General features: G+C 37.6%; 1 protein-coding gene across 3 annotated transcripts in view; it reads left to right on the forward strand.

The window, feature by feature from the left end:
* VWA8 (von Willebrand factor A domain containing 8) overlaps positions 1–15,339 on the forward strand; it is a 459,390-nt gene that overhangs the window by 248,426 nt on the left and 195,625 nt on the right. For all 3 annotated transcript variants that reach the window (XM_053665428.1, XM_053665429.1, XM_053665427.1), the window contains 3 exons: positions 1,577–1,696; positions 12,592–12,797; positions 14,060–14,211. In XM_053665428.1, the coding sequence (XP_053521403.1) occupies positions 1,577–1,696; positions 12,592–12,797; positions 14,060–14,211 (478 nt within the window). The remainder of the gene's footprint in view (positions 1–1,576; positions 1,697–12,591; positions 12,798–14,059; positions 14,212–15,339) is intronic.

Below are 15,339 nucleotides of genomic sequence, written 5' to 3' on the forward strand. Positions count from 1 at the left end.
GACCTACAAAGAAAATTGTTTGTCTAATGCAATGTGAGAACATTTTCTGGTTTCTAATTTAAAAGCTTTGCATCATAAAAAGACTTGAAAATGTATAACTGTTGAAAATATATAGCCAATACTAGAGTAATCAAGCAAATTGAGACAGATAACTAAAATCTTCAGTATTTGAAGAGAACATGTAAAAAAAAGGCCTTATTAAAAATGTACAGGTGCATCACCACAGAGATGTTCTTCCTGGACATTGTCATTACAAGAGTGCTGTTTCCAAGCCCAAGAAATTCAGGCCTAACAAAAGTATTCTAACACTTCAGCTTCACAATGAGTTTATGGGAAAAATTAGAATTTGAGTTAGAAAGCATAAATACCACCCATTAAACGTATCATTCAGACTCTCCAGGTGAAAATTCTGCCTGCCCTTTTTAGACACATTATGAGGACAGTGAAATGGAGAGCAAGAAAGAATGGCTAGAACAAAATTGTGGTTAAAGAATGATGTTATCTCCATTTTCTGACACATTTTTGGAAGATAGTCTAGAAGTAAAAGGGTCATCATGTTTTTTAAACTCAGGTTTGATTGTAAACACTGTTTTCAACAGAAGAGCTCCCAAAGCTCTTTTAAACATGGTTTTAGAAAGCATCGCTTCTAGGGCTATGTTTTTCATTTTCTTTGCTTTGTAAAATTTCCATTTTTTACCAGTCATTTTATGTTAATTAACTACATTATTTAAATTTTGTCTGTGACCACATCCCTTGTTATTTGCCACTACTAAAATTAATGGAGATCAAACATTAAAACTGTTGGTTGCATTAGTACATTACTGTATGGTACATTGAAAGATTAGTTTTCAGTATCATAAAAAAGTGTGAGTATATGTTCTCATAGACTCAAGTAAAACTGCAGGTGTATCACAGCTATCATTTTTTAAAATGATATATTCAGTTTTTTTAATACCTTAAACATTTCCACAAAGAAAGCTCCAGTCAACTGGAGATTACTTATTTTAAAAACTATGGCAGAATTTCTTCATTGGAAATAAATCAGTATTGCACTAATGAATTGACTATGTGTTCAAGACCTTTATTCTGTGTGGTTGAGTGTCAGGTACATAATCTGAACAGAAGTCACTCCTTAGCTGCATAATGGCAGATTCTCTGCAAATGATGCAGTGACAGATTTGATAAAAATAAAGGATGTTTGGATTATCCTTGAGTGTCCTTTAGATCATCCCTTGTTAATGGATTCTTTTTTTTTTTTTAAGGAGTAACAGCATCTCAAGCCAAGTTTAAGTACTATAACACAACATTTGGACAAATTTGCTCTTTTAGGTTTACATTGAATTTACATGAAAATACAAGTTCCTGTACAATTACTATGTGTATCAATATTCTCTTCTTAAACTTTCTCAAGAAAAGTTTTTTTTCTGCAACGAAGTTGTTATAACCAGATTTCTTAGAGGTTTTTTTTATACTTGAGCAGTATGACTACTCGCTATATTATTTTAAAGGCTGTAACTTGATATTCTTAAGAATTATTAAATATCAATAAAGAATAAGTAGCTATTTTGTTTTTCAGATTCTGCTAATGTTGATGGAAGAGAAAATGTTATAGTCATTCATCCTGATTTTAGGATGATTGTTCTGGCCAACAGACCCGGATTTCCTTTCCTAGGCAATGATTTCTTCGGCACTTTAGGTAAAAGCAACAATGATAATAATAACAAAAAACAGTAGCAACAGCAATAATAACACTGTCTTAGGAGTACTACTCTGATGGCTGTCACTGAACACTACTACCATGTGCTCTGTCTTCATCCCAGCCACCTGGGAAAGTATGTGTTATCCCAGTTCAAAGGGAACAACTGTGTTTCTAGGGTCACTTAGATAATGGATATTAAAGCTTGGCTCTGATTTCAGAATCTGATTCCTTAAACAGTGACACTCTACTTTGTTGCTTAAGGCCTCTTAGAAATAAATCACAAAATAAGGAATGGTTTTTAGTGTTGGTTTTTGGCATAACCTCCTAACTATGAGACGTTGGAGGCCAGCTCAGAATTCTTCACGCTGATTGGGGAGGCCCTGGGCTAAACTTAATTATCAGAAGAGGTCAAAAGGACATTCTTTCTTATTTATTTATTTATTTATTTATTTTCAATTTAATTATTGTTCAAGTACAGTTTCCTGTCTTTTACTCCCATCCCAGACCACCCCCATGCTCCCCACCTCCCTCTGATTTCTACCCCCCTTAGTTGTTGTCCATGTGTCCTTTATACTAGTTCCTGTAAATCCTTCCCCTTTTTCCCCTGAAATTCCCTCCCCTCTCCCCTCTGGTCCCTGTCTGCCTGTTCTATATTTCAGTATCTTTGGTTATATTTTGCTTGCTTGTTTGTTTTGTTGTTTAGCTTCCTGTTAGAGGTGAGATCATATGGTATTTGTCTTTCACTGCCTGGCTTGTTTCACTCAGCATAATGCTTTCCAGTTCCATCGATGCTATTGCAAAGGGTAGGAGCTCCTTCTTTCTTTCTGCTGCATAGAATTCTATTGTGTAAATGTACCACAGTTTTTGGATCCATTCATTTACTGACAGGCACCTAGGTTGCTTCCAACTCTTGGCTATTGTAAATTGTGCTGCTGTGAACATTGGGGTGCATAGGTTCTTTTGGATTGGTGTTTCAGGGTTCGTAGGATATACTCCTAACAGTGGAATTGCTGGGTCAAAAGTTAGGTCAGATTTTAGTTTACTTAGAAAATTCCATACTGTTTTCCATAACGGTTGTACCAGTCCCCAATCCCACCAACAGTGAACTAGGGTCCCCTTTTCCCTAGAACCTCTCCAACATTTGTTGTTTGTTGCTTTGTTTATGATGGCCATTCTGACCAGTGTAAAGTGGTATCTCATTGTGTTTTTAATTTGCATCTCTCTGATAGCTGAGCATCTTTTCATGTGACTCTGGATCCTCTGTATGTCCTCCTTGGAGAAGTGTCTGTTCAAGTCCTTTTCCCACTTTTTAATTGGGTAAGCAACCCAATTAAAAGTGTCTTTTTAGAGTGGAGTTGTGTAAGTTCTTTGTATATTTTGGAGATTAAACCTTTGTCTGAGGTATCACTGGGCACCTTTGAGTCTGTGATGGCAAATATGTTTTCCCATACAGTGGGTTCCCTTTTTATTTTAAGACTGCTTTCTGTAGCCATGTAGAAGCTTTTTATTTTGATGAGATCCCATTTGTTTATTCTATCCTTTATGTCCTTTGCTTTAGGGGACATATCAGTAAAAATATTGCTGTGTGAAATATCTGAAATTTTCCTGCCAATGTTCTCCCCTTGGACTTTAATGGTGTCATGGATTATATTTAAGTCTTTTATCTACTTTGAATTTATTTTTGTGTATGGTATAAGTTGGTGCTCGAGTTTCATTTTTTTGCATGTAGCTGTCCAGTTCTGCCAATACCATTTGTTGAAGAGGCTATTTTTACTCCATTTTATGTTACTGCCCGACTGTGTTGAATATTAATTGCCCATAGAGACTTGGGTTTATTTCTGGGCTCTCTGTTCTATTTCATTGTTCTATGTGCCTGTTTTTATGCCAGTACCAGGCTGTTTTAACTACAGTGGCCTTGTGATACAGTTTGGTATTAGGTATTGTGATCCCTCCTACTTTGTTCTTCTTTCTCAGAATTGCAGCTGCTATTCAGGGTCGTCTATGGTTCCATATAAATTTTTGAAGTGTTTGTTCTATGTCTGTGAAATATGCCATTGGTACTTTAATAGGTATTGCATTGAATCTGGAAATTGCTTTGGGTAGTATGGACATTTTGGTGATGTTAATTCTTCCAATCCACGAGCAAGGTATATGTTTCCATTTGTTTATGTCTCCCTTCATTTCTCTCTTCAGTGTTGTGTAGTTTTCTGCATACAGGTCTTTTACTTCCTTGGTTAGGTTTATTCCCAGATATTTTATTTTTGTTTTTGCTATATCGAATGGGATTTTTTTTTATGATTTCTGCTTCTGCTGTTTCATGGTTAGTACACAAAAATGCCTTTGATTTCTGGATATTGACTTTGTATGCCGCTGTTTTGCCAAGTTCATTTATTAGTTCCAGCAGTTTTTTGGTAGAGTCTATAGGATTTTCCATGTACACTATCATGTCATCTGCAAGCAATGACAGTTTTGTTTCCTCCTTTCCAATTTGGATGCCTTTTATTTCCTTTTCTTGTCTGATTGCTGTGGCTAAAACTTCCAATACTATATTGAATACAAGTGGTGAAAGTGGACAACCTTGTCTTGTTCCTGATCTTAGTGGAAAAGCTTTTAGTTTTTGCCCATTGGGTATGATGTTGGCTGTAGATCTCTCATATATGGCCTTTATTATACTGAGGAATGCTCCCTCTATTCCCACTTTGCTGAGTGTTTTTATCATAAATGGGTGTTGTACCTTATCAAAAGTTTTTCCATGGCTATTGATGTGATCATGTGATTTTTGTCTTTGCGTTTGTTTATGTGATGTATTGCATTTACTGATTTGCGAATATTAAACCATCTTTGCATCCCTGGGATGAATCTGACTTGGTCATGGTGTATGATTTTTTAAATTTATTGTTGGATGTGATTTGCCAATATGTTGTTGAGGGTTTTAGTGTCTGTGTTCATCCACGATATTGGCCTGAAGTTTTATTTCTTTGTTGTGTTTTTATCTGGTTTTCTAATTAAAATGATGCTGGCTTCATCAAAAAAGTTTGGGAGTCCTCCGTTATTTTGCATTTTTTGGAATAGTCTGTAAAGAATAGGGGTTAGCTCTTCCTTAAATGCTTTGTAGAATTCTCCTGTGAAACCATCTGGTCCAGGGCTTTTGTGTGATGAGAGTTTTTTGATAACTACTTCACTTTGATCAGCTATTATTGGTCTGTTCCGTTTTTCTGCTTCTTGTTCATTGAGTTTTGGAAGATGATATTTTTCTAGAAATGTGTCCATTTCCCCTAGGTTTTCAGATTTCTTGGCATACAGTTCTTCATAGTAATTTCTTACAATCCCTTCTGTTTCTGTGGTATCAGTTGTAATCTCTCCTCTTTCATTTCTGATTGTGTTTATTGGGTCCTCTCTCTTCTTTTCTTAATGAGCCTACTTAAAGTCTTGTCAACTTTGTTCATCTTTTCAAAAAACTAGCTCCTGGATTCACTGATTCTCAGAATTGTGCTTTTAGTCTGTATCTCATTTAATTCTGCTCTGCTATTGGTTATTCCCTCCCTTCTTCTTGCTCTGGGCTGTCTTTGTTGTTGTTCCTCAAGTTCTTGCAGGCATAGGGTTAGGTTGTTTGTTTGAGATGTTTCTATCTTCTTTAGGTAGGCCTGTATTGCTATGAACTTCCCTCTCAGGACTGCCTTTGCTGTGTCCCATAAGTTTTGGGTTGTTGTGAGTTCATTTTCATTTGTTTCTAGAAACTTTTTGATTTTTTCCCTAATTTCATTCTTGACCCATTCGTTGTTCAATAGGATACCATTCAGTCTCCATGATTTTGGGTGTTTTGGATTTTTTCCTTTGGGGTTGGTTTCCAGTTTCAGTCCCTTGTGGTAAAATAAAATGCTTGGTATGATTTCAATATTCTTAATGTGTTGAGGCTCGTTTTGTGTCCTATCATGAGGTCTCTCTTTGAAAATGTTCCCTATGCATTTGAAAAGAATGTGTATTAGCTTCTTTGGGATGAAGGGCTCTAAATATATTAGTTCCATCCAATTTATCTAGGGCATTATTCAATGCCACAATATCTTTGTTGATATTTTGTTTGGAAGATCTGTCCATTTTCGATAGTGGAGTGTTCAAATCCCCTACTATAATTGTGTTGCTGTCAATATCTTTCTTGAAGTCCTCTAAGATTTTCTTTATATATTTGGGTGCTCCTATGTTGGGTACATATATATTTATGATGTTGTCTTCTTGGTGGATTCTTCCCTTGAGTATTATGAAGTGACTTTCTGGGTCTCTCTTTATGGCCCTCTTTTTGAAGTCTATCTTGTCTGATATGAGAATTGCCACCTCAGCTTTTTTTTTTTTTTTGTCTGTTTGCTTGGAAAATTTGTTTCCAGCCCTTCACTTTGAGTCTGTGATGGTCTTTTGTCCTGAGGTGGGTCTCTTGTAGGCAGCATATGTGTGGGTCATGCTTTCTTATCCATTCAGCTATTCTATGTCTTTTGACTGGAGCATTTAATCTGTTTATATTTAAGGTTATTATTGATAGGTACTTATTCATTGCCATTTTTGTACCTGTGTCCCTCTCTGTCTCTCCCTTTTCCTTCCTTTCCTTAAAGCAGTTCTTTTAGTATTTATTGCAGGGCTGGTTTGGTGGAGGCATATTCTTTTAGACTTCTTTTGTCTGGGAAGCTCTTACTTTGGCCTTCTATCTTGATTGAGAGCCTTGTTGGGTAAAGTAGCCTTGGTTGAAGGCCTTTGATTCTCATTCCTTGGAATATTTGTTGCCATTTTCTTCTTGCCTGGAGCGTTTCCATTGAGAAGTCAGTAGCTAACCTTATTAGGGCTCCCTTGTATGTTACTTCCTTTTGTCTCCCTTGCTGCCTTTAAGATTCTCTGTTTGTCTTGGAATTTCGCCATTTTAATGATGATGTGTCTTGAAGTGGGCCTCTTTGGGTTCCTCTTGATTGGGACTCTCTTTGATTCCTGGGTTTGTGTGACTTTTTCCTCTCACCAAATTAAGGAAGTTTTCCCTCATTACTTTTTCAAATAGGTTTTCTATCCCTTGTTCTTCTTCTCCTTCTGGTATTCCTATTATTTGGATATTAATACATTTTATATTGTCTTGCATTTCTCTTAACCCCTCTTCATTTTTTCTGAGCCTCTTTTCCTTTTCTTGCTCTTTCTGTGAGATGTTTTCTACTTTGTCCTCCAACTCCCTAATCCGATCCCCCAAGTCATCAATTCTCCTTTTGAAACTTTCTACTGTGTTCTTCAATTCGGAAATTGTATTCTTCATTTCCTCTTGTTCCTTGCTGATAGTTTCTATTTCTTTTTTTTTTTTACTATGTCTGGTACGCATGTATTTATTTATTTATTTAAAAATTTTTTTTATTGATTATGCTGTTACAGTTGTTCTATTCCCCCCTTCATTCCCCTCTACCCTACCCCCCATCCCCACTGTTACTCCCCCTTTAGTTTATGTTCATGTGTCTCAAGTTCTTTATATTCTATATTTCCCATGCTATTTTTGCCCCCCCATCTATTTTCTATCTACTGTCTGTGCTACTTATTTTCTGTACCTTCTCCCCCCTTCACCTCCTCCCACTCCCCTGTTGCTAACCCTCCTTGAGATATTCATTTCTATGTTTCCACTCCTGATCTAGCTGTCCTTTTAATTTGCTTTTGTTTTAGGTGTGGTTGTTAATAACTGTGTGTTTGTTGTCCTTTCACTGTTCAAGTTTCTTTAACTTCTTTTTCTTAGGTAAGTCCCTTTAACATTTCATATAATAAGGGCTTGGTGATGATGAACTCCTTGAATTTGATCTTATCTGAGAAGCACTTTATCTGTCCTTCCATTCTAAATGAAAGTTTTGCTGGATAGAGTAATCTTGGTTGTGGGTCTTTGGCTTTCATGACTTGTAATACCTCTTTCCAGCCCCTTCTTGCCTATAAGGTCTCTTTTGAGAAATCTGCTGACAGTCTGATGGGGACTCCTTTGTAGGTGACTGTCCCCTTAGCTCTTGCTGCTTCTAGGATTCTCTCCATTTTAATTTTGGCTAATGTAATGATGATGTGCCTTGGTGTGTTCCTTCTTGGATCCAACTTCTTTGGTACTCTCTGAGCTTCCTGGATTTCCTGGAAGTATATTTCCTTTGCCAGATTGGGGAAATTTTCCTTTATTATTTGTTCAAATAAGTTTTCCACTGGTGGCTGTGCCTTTCCCCCTTCTGGTACCCCTATAATTCGGATGTTGGAGCGTTTAAAGATGTCCTGGAGGTTCCTAAGACTCTCCTCATTTCTTTGAATTCTTGCTTCTTCACTCTTTTCTGTTTGGCCATTATTTGCTTTCTTCTGGTCCACTGCATTGATTTGAGTCCCAGTTTCCTTTTCATTGCTATTGGTTTCCTGTGCAATTCCATTCATTTCAATTAGTTTTGTCTTCATATATTTGTCTAATTTGTGACTATAATCAACCAGTTCTGTGAGGATCCTGATCACCAGCGTTTTAAACTGTGCGTCTGAGAGTTTTGCTATTTCTTCATTGCTTAGATTTATAGGCTCTGGGGCTTTGAGATCTTCTTGAGCCATTTTTGGTCTGTTCATGCCCTTTAAGTGTGAGGAGCAGAGCCTTGGACTCCCAGGTCTCTGGGTTGTGACGCTGTATGTGGAGTTGGGGTCAGAGCAGGGAAATGGCGGCGCCCTCCCTGCCGCTTTCCGCGGGGACCCGCTGGATCCCAGTCCAATCGCCCACTTCCTCGCTTGTCTATCTATGCACCAATGCGCGACCACAGTCAACCCTCAGCCCTGCTCCCTCGCTGTTTTCCCACGGTTGCTCGTTAGGTGGCTCGCTGGGTTGCACACTAGGTCCAACCCTGTGCCTGGATTCCACGCGCCTGAATCTGTCTGACCGAGTCCTCCTGTGCAACTCCGCTACACCAGGTGCTGGTTTCGCCCTTTACCGGTCAGGGTGAAGAATTTGTTGTTAACAGACTTCCGAAAAGTTCAATTTTCTGTGTTCTGGCTGTGGTTTCTGTTGCTAATATTTAGTTGTCTCTAAACTTGGTTGTGTGAGAAGGCATGGCTTATCCACCTATGCCTCCATCTTGGCGGAAGTCCTCGATTTCCTTTTTTATGTTGGTATAGTTTTTGGTGAGATCATTGTAGCTCTCCTGCAGTTTCTGGTAGCTCATTGTGAGCTCTTTGAACTTCCTGATAACCAGTGCTTTGAATTCAATATCTGATAGTTCATTTGCCTCTACTTTATCTAACATTCTTTCTGAGGCTTCCTCCTTTTCTTTCATTTGGGGATTGTTTCTTTGTCTTTCCATTGTTTGTGAGGCTCTTATTGTTAGCCTCAGCTTCTTAAATTGATCTGTTCTGACTCCTGGGTTTATGGTGTGAACTTCTGTGGTAGAGTACCTGTGAAATTCAGTGGTGCAGTCTCCTTCAGGTTTCCTGGTGTTCTCCACTTCCACCTACTGCTTTTTTGTGTGTGTTCAGTTGGAGGGGGAGGCAAAATGGTTTATGACATGGAGACAGTATTTTATGATATTCAGAGTCACAGCTGGTAGAGAAGAGATAGAAGACCTTTAGGCTATGTATATTGTTTACCACAATCTTCAGCCCATCTTGCCACTTTTGAGAAAGGAAGGGCAGAAGATAAGTTTCTTGTTGGGGAGGGAAGGCTTGTGAGTTGGATCTAGAAAGCAGTGAGTTTGTGGGAGGTTAGATTTTAGGTAAGGTGAGTAAAGGATAGTAAATAGGTGTAGTGTGTGGGCAAATAGAGTTTATCACTAAAGTAATAGAATTCAGGGAACTGAAGTGGGCTAAGATGTGGGAGATGTGTTGTGAAGTATTTACAGTTGTATAGAAGAGCTGTTATGTACAATAATAGTAGAGCAGCAATCATATGACAGACTCTGTGTGATCTGGATAATATGAATAGGGGGTTTAGAACTTTGGGTAGTGTGCTAAAGGATAACAAGTGGCGTGAAGTATAGAAAATTAGCAATACACTGTGGAGGAGAGAACAGGAGAAATCTGTCAAATGATACAGTATAACCAGCCAAGGCAGAGAAGCCTATACAGAAATAGGAGAGATACAAAGGATACGATTAAAATATAAAAGTGAGAATAATGAAAGAAATAATAATAATACAAATATGCAGCAACCTGTGGCTTCTCTGCTGTAGCAAAGTAAGATTTGTCTCTCTGTCTCTACTGTTGGGATGCCCCCTCTTTGGGTCCAGCTCTGGTCTTTTTGCAGTTCCAAGTTGTTTGTGTCACTTGTGGGTAAAAGAAAAAAAAGGCAGGAGAAAGAAGGGAAAAATGATGTTTGTAAAGAAAGGAAGAAGGAATAAAACAGGAAAGAAGAAAAGAGAGGGAAAAAGTATTGAAAGGTGAAAGAATAATAAGATTAAAAAGATAAAAGATTACTTAAAGAAAAAAAACTTCTCTTGTTTGTTTCAAACTGGCCAAACCAGATTTTCTGGCTGCAGCAGGCTGAGGGATGATTGGTGTGGTCTTTCTGGGAGCCCTCTCCTAAGACCAAACCTGGCGTCTCTCCCCAGTGCCCCACAAAGGGGATCCAAGTCTTACTCAGAGCACTCTTTACCTGGGGGTCATCGCCATGGGCTGGGTTGCAGGACTCGGCCATGCTGCCTGGGTCTGGATGGTTCAGACCCAGACCCATCCCAGTTCTGTTGGGGGACTCTGGGTCTTCTGCCCAACCTCGGGATTGCTGCCAAGCTGGGTGGGAAGCAGGCCAAGCAGCTGTCGCAGGAGAATCCTTCAGTTTACTTTCCAAAAAATTTCTCCTTAAGAAAGCCTGCCTCTCAGCACAGCCTAACCCCCCAGCCAGACCAGTGAGTACTGGAGTCAGGGCCCGACACTGCACCTCTCAATTCTCCCGAGCTGCCATCCACAGAGTCCGCTTGATCTCGGCCCTGTGTCCGTATCACGCTCTCTGTAAACTCAAGCCAACAGGTCTCTTTGGGCGCCCACCCTTGCTTCGCCAGGGAGGGAGGGAGGGAGCTGATGACCCAGCTCTCTCCCAAGGACCCTTTGGCAGGCCCGGAACTCCCAAAGAGTCTGTGGTAGATGTGCTGGGCACCTGGCACTTGGCTCAAGGCTCTGGGCTCCGTGCTTGGAGTCCTGGGCGACAGCTGAGGCAGCTGCTGCTCCTGTCTTTGCGCTGGTCCCTGTGACTCTACTGTCCTGCAGCCCTCTCCTTACCTCATGGTTTTTCAGTTTCTGGTATGATTTCTGGTCTCTTATTTTCATATATGCTGGGGAACTGTTGGCTGTTTGCGCTGTTCCTCGGTAGATGAGCCAGGATTGTCTTTGATGTCAATGGGGAAATGGAATCTGCTCTGTCCTAGTCCGTAGCCATCTTCCTAGTAGGACATTTCTCTCTATGACAAGAAGTTAATTCTGGATACTGGTAATTCTCATACTAAAGGTGAAGTTGACTCTGTCCTAGGAGGATTTTTGGTCCCGCAATTTCACATCAGTAAATTCATCCAAGGTTATTACCCATGCAATGGTATAAGTACAAGGATAGGCAATATAGCCTTGTACTATTTTTTTATAGTAGCAAAAGAAAAAAATGTAAACAAACCAAATGGGACTGGATAAAGAAATTCTGTTATATCCATACAATAGAATATTATGCAGCTGTTTAAAAAGAGAGAGTGGGATAAGTTTACCCTTGCTGGTAGAATTTTTTTTCAAAATACACCAAGAACTGTTCTAATAGTCTACCATCTGAATTCATGAAAAGCAGAAGGCAAGAGGAATGTTTGTACATGATTGTGCTTGTACCTGCACTGAGTCTCTTTAGAAGAACACAGACTATATCTCTGAAATCCTCTTCTCTCTCTGATGTCCTGGTCCCCTGTGCTGTAAATCAGTAGAATTACGTGAACCTTTAATATAAGAAAGTCATCTCTCTTGAGCATAGAGTATATTTTCCTAGTACATTCTCAGTTTCCTAAATTACAGATGAAATATTCTGTTTCTGCATTCCTTTTTCTTGATTCTAATTTAGGCAATTTTCTCTGCAGGTTTACTTTTCCAAAATTAACTTCTGAAATATATTCTAGTAATCTGCACAAGATATAAATTATTTAGAAAGTGATGATACTGATTTTCCCTATTTTAGTATACATAAAGCTTGCATATGAGATAGATGTATCTAATTTCTCAAGATATTTAACATGTATTAAAGTTAAAAATGCAGCCCTGGCTCATGTTGCTTAGTGGACTGAGCACCACACTTCAAAGCAAAAGGTCACCAGTTCAGTTACTAGTCAGGGTACATGCCTGTGTAGTGGGCCAGGTCCCAAGTAGGTGAAGCATGAGAGACAACCACAGATTGATGTTCTTCATCCTCTCCGTCCCTTCCCTTCTCTCTAAAATAAATAAAATGTTTTTTAAAAATGCAGTCTCAGAACCATATGAAGATTATTTTCCAGTTAAAGAGAAAAGGAATAAATTTCCAAAACTATTTATATTTGGGGATGTGTGTTTAAAAAATGAGAGAATAAAGGCAGTAAGTAGTTAATCCAGAGTGCCTGTGGGGAGCGAATGGAATTGGCAGAAACAGGTGTTTCCCTTTTTTTTCTTTATATTTGAATGTCTCCCAATGAGATTATATTCAAGTATTATTTAGATTTTTAAAAACAGAAACAAATCAATGCAAAATAAACCACACATTACTCAATTTCCTTTTCTTTAGTCATTTGCTGTCATCCTGTTGTCAAAAGGGATTTCTATACAATTTTACACATTTAAACACAGAAGTGCTTTTGCGAGCAACCAGTGGCACTTTAAACTACTACTGCATATCTCCTATGGCAACATAATGAATTAGTTGCATGCTGAATGTTAATTTTTTTCTCATACAGGTGATATTTTTAGCTGCCATGCAGTTGATAATCCCAAGCCCCACTCGGAACTTGAGATGCTCAGGCAATATGGACCAAATGTACCTGAGCCCATCCTTCAGAAACTTGTGGCTGCCTTTGGAGAGCTGAGGAGTTTAGCTGACCAGGGGATTATTAACTACCCTTATTCTACCAGAGAAGTTGTCAACATAGTCAGACACTTACAGGTAAGGCAAACACCTTTGCATAAAGGTTTAAAAGGAGCCATCAGTCTTGTTTTTTAGACTGCTTACTTTATACCAAATCTTTCCATTTCTGTATATACACTGATTCAGATGATATAATATGTTACAATGTAGATTTTAAGTCTGGAAGACCAATGAATGTATGAACCAATGAACCAAAGGCTATGTTTAGCCTTTGAATTGAGTTTGATGAAGTTCTATGCCATGACCATTACCAAGGAGCCAGGAAATTTGGTGGAGGTTGTTTTTTTTTTTTTTGGTGTAGGGGTGACTGAGGGGAAGACAAGAGTGAAACAGCAGGGAAACTCTGTTACTATTTGATTTTATACAACAAGCGCTGTAGTATTTGAGTGAAAACAAAAGACTTGGGGATAGAAAATAAACTGGGAACAAACAGTATTGATTATATGTCTGTGAATAGTGAAAGAAAATTTTATAAGGTAGACTAAATGAACAGGAAAATGAAATACCTTGTAGTTGTATATAATGTGTATCCACATTGGTAGAGAAAACAGAAAACCTATGTAGAACCTATTTATTAACAAATAATGGCCTTTAAGCTAACAGTTACAACCTAATGACTCTTGGTTTTTGCCCCATCCCCAACCTTCCAAGGAATATAGAAAACTTCATTCTGCCTATGAAACCATGTTAAGTCCAGCTCAGATCCTAAGGCTTAAGAAAGGACCCAAAGGGCATTACTAGTATAAATTTACACTGGCATGAATTAAACTGTTAATAACACTTGTTTTTTTTCCACTCTGCTGTTCCTTATTTCTCTGTGCTCTGTAGTTTTATGTTCTTTCTGTCTTTACTTACTCTGCTATTATTTTTTCATTTATTCACAGATATTTGACTTCTCTACTCCTGTATAGTAATTCAGTATTTTGCTTTGTTTAAATAGTATCTTTTAATTTGTTCACTCTGGTGTTCATTGGAAAGTCAGGAGATTTCAGAAAACAGTGCAGATAACTGAGCAACAAGATCTAACATTTAATCTAACATGATTTAACATTTGAGAGAAGGAATTGTGCCCCCTCACATTCTAATATCCGTTTAAAACAGAAAATCTTGAGTCATAGGAGCAAACATTAAAAGAGAAAATGCATATATTTCTCCTATCTGGTTATCAGACAAGGCTGTTAATCCCTGCTAAAGTTTAGTGAATCATTATTCTGTCAATTTTATAAATCTTTATATTGTATATTTTATCACATATGTAATAAAGTATTTTTTTAATGCAGAAATTTCCCACCGAAGGCCTCTCCAGTGTGGTTAGGAACGTGTTTGACTTTGATTCCTACAACAGCGACATGAGGGAGATTTTGGTTAACACTTTGCACAAACATGGGATACCAATTGGAGCAAAGCCTACCAGTGTGCAGCTTGCGAAGGAGTAAGGCAAACTCACTATTGATAAAATGCTGCTGAGTGTTACTGTTCTGATTCTCACATGCTGATAATTCCTAATCTACTGTTAACTCAACTGAATTGGTGTGGAAATTACTTTCCACAAGCAAACTTTTCAAATATATGTTGCTATTTGCTGGCTGGCTTTCAGTTAAATAGCATTACTTAGAAGCCTATAAATTGAGAATTTTAATTATTTTGAATGTTGCAAGGGTAGATGTATTATAATCAAATAAAGGGAAATATTTGTTTCTTTAATAGTCTCTGTTCTTTTGTTGAATTTGCTATGACTGTCACTATTTCTTAATCTAGTACAAAATCATTGTGCAAACATGGGAACAACATAAAGAGGTAACATGCCCTTAGTTTAGATTCTTATTTATGTCACCATTTTTTTTGTTATGATAGTTCCTAACTTTATAATCATATTAACACAAGAGATTTTTCGTTACTTATTTTAGCTTGACAGATGAAAGAGGTTGTGAAAATAAGTGGGCTTGTTTCGTGTGGGCTGGTTACCTGGCTTTTATTTCATAATTGCAGACTATGTACTCAATATTACCAAAGAATCTTGCACATGTGTTGTTGACCAGAAAGATAGTTTACAGATTTTATTAGTAGAGTAATTTAGTCCATGCATATTCACTAGAAAACAATTTCAAATATTCATAACTTATTAACTTATGATTATAAATCCAGTGCTTTGTGTATAAAAATAATTAGCCTAAGTTCCTAAGGCACAATAACTACCTTTAAATTATTATCTAACTTAGTTTCATATAGGAGGCACTCTATCTTCCTTAGAAAAATTATTAAATATAAATTAATGAATAGTTCGGCTATTTATTAATTTACTTCTATACATGTATACATACATCTCCTATATGTACATCATCCTCATTTATTCTCTGAAGTTATTATAAAATTTATCAGAATATATGTCAATAACAATACATTGTTAAAGCTTTAACAGTTTGTTCAAGGATTTCTTAAAGAGAAACAAATATTTCCCTTCAGTGTAAAGGCTCAGGAGAGCCTTTATTAGATATTAGATATTATCAGTGAATTGGTTTATATTATTGAGCGAGTAAAATTTTTTTAAAGAGTGATTTGG

Source organism: Artibeus jamaicensis, unplaced genomic scaffold, assembly GCF_021234435.1.
Source record: "Artibeus jamaicensis isolate MK-2021 breed Jamaican fruit bat unplaced genomic scaffold, CSHL_Jam_final contig_414, whole genome shotgun sequence".
Classification (NCBI taxonomy): Eukaryota; Metazoa; Chordata; class Mammalia; order Chiroptera; family Phyllostomidae; genus Artibeus; species Artibeus jamaicensis.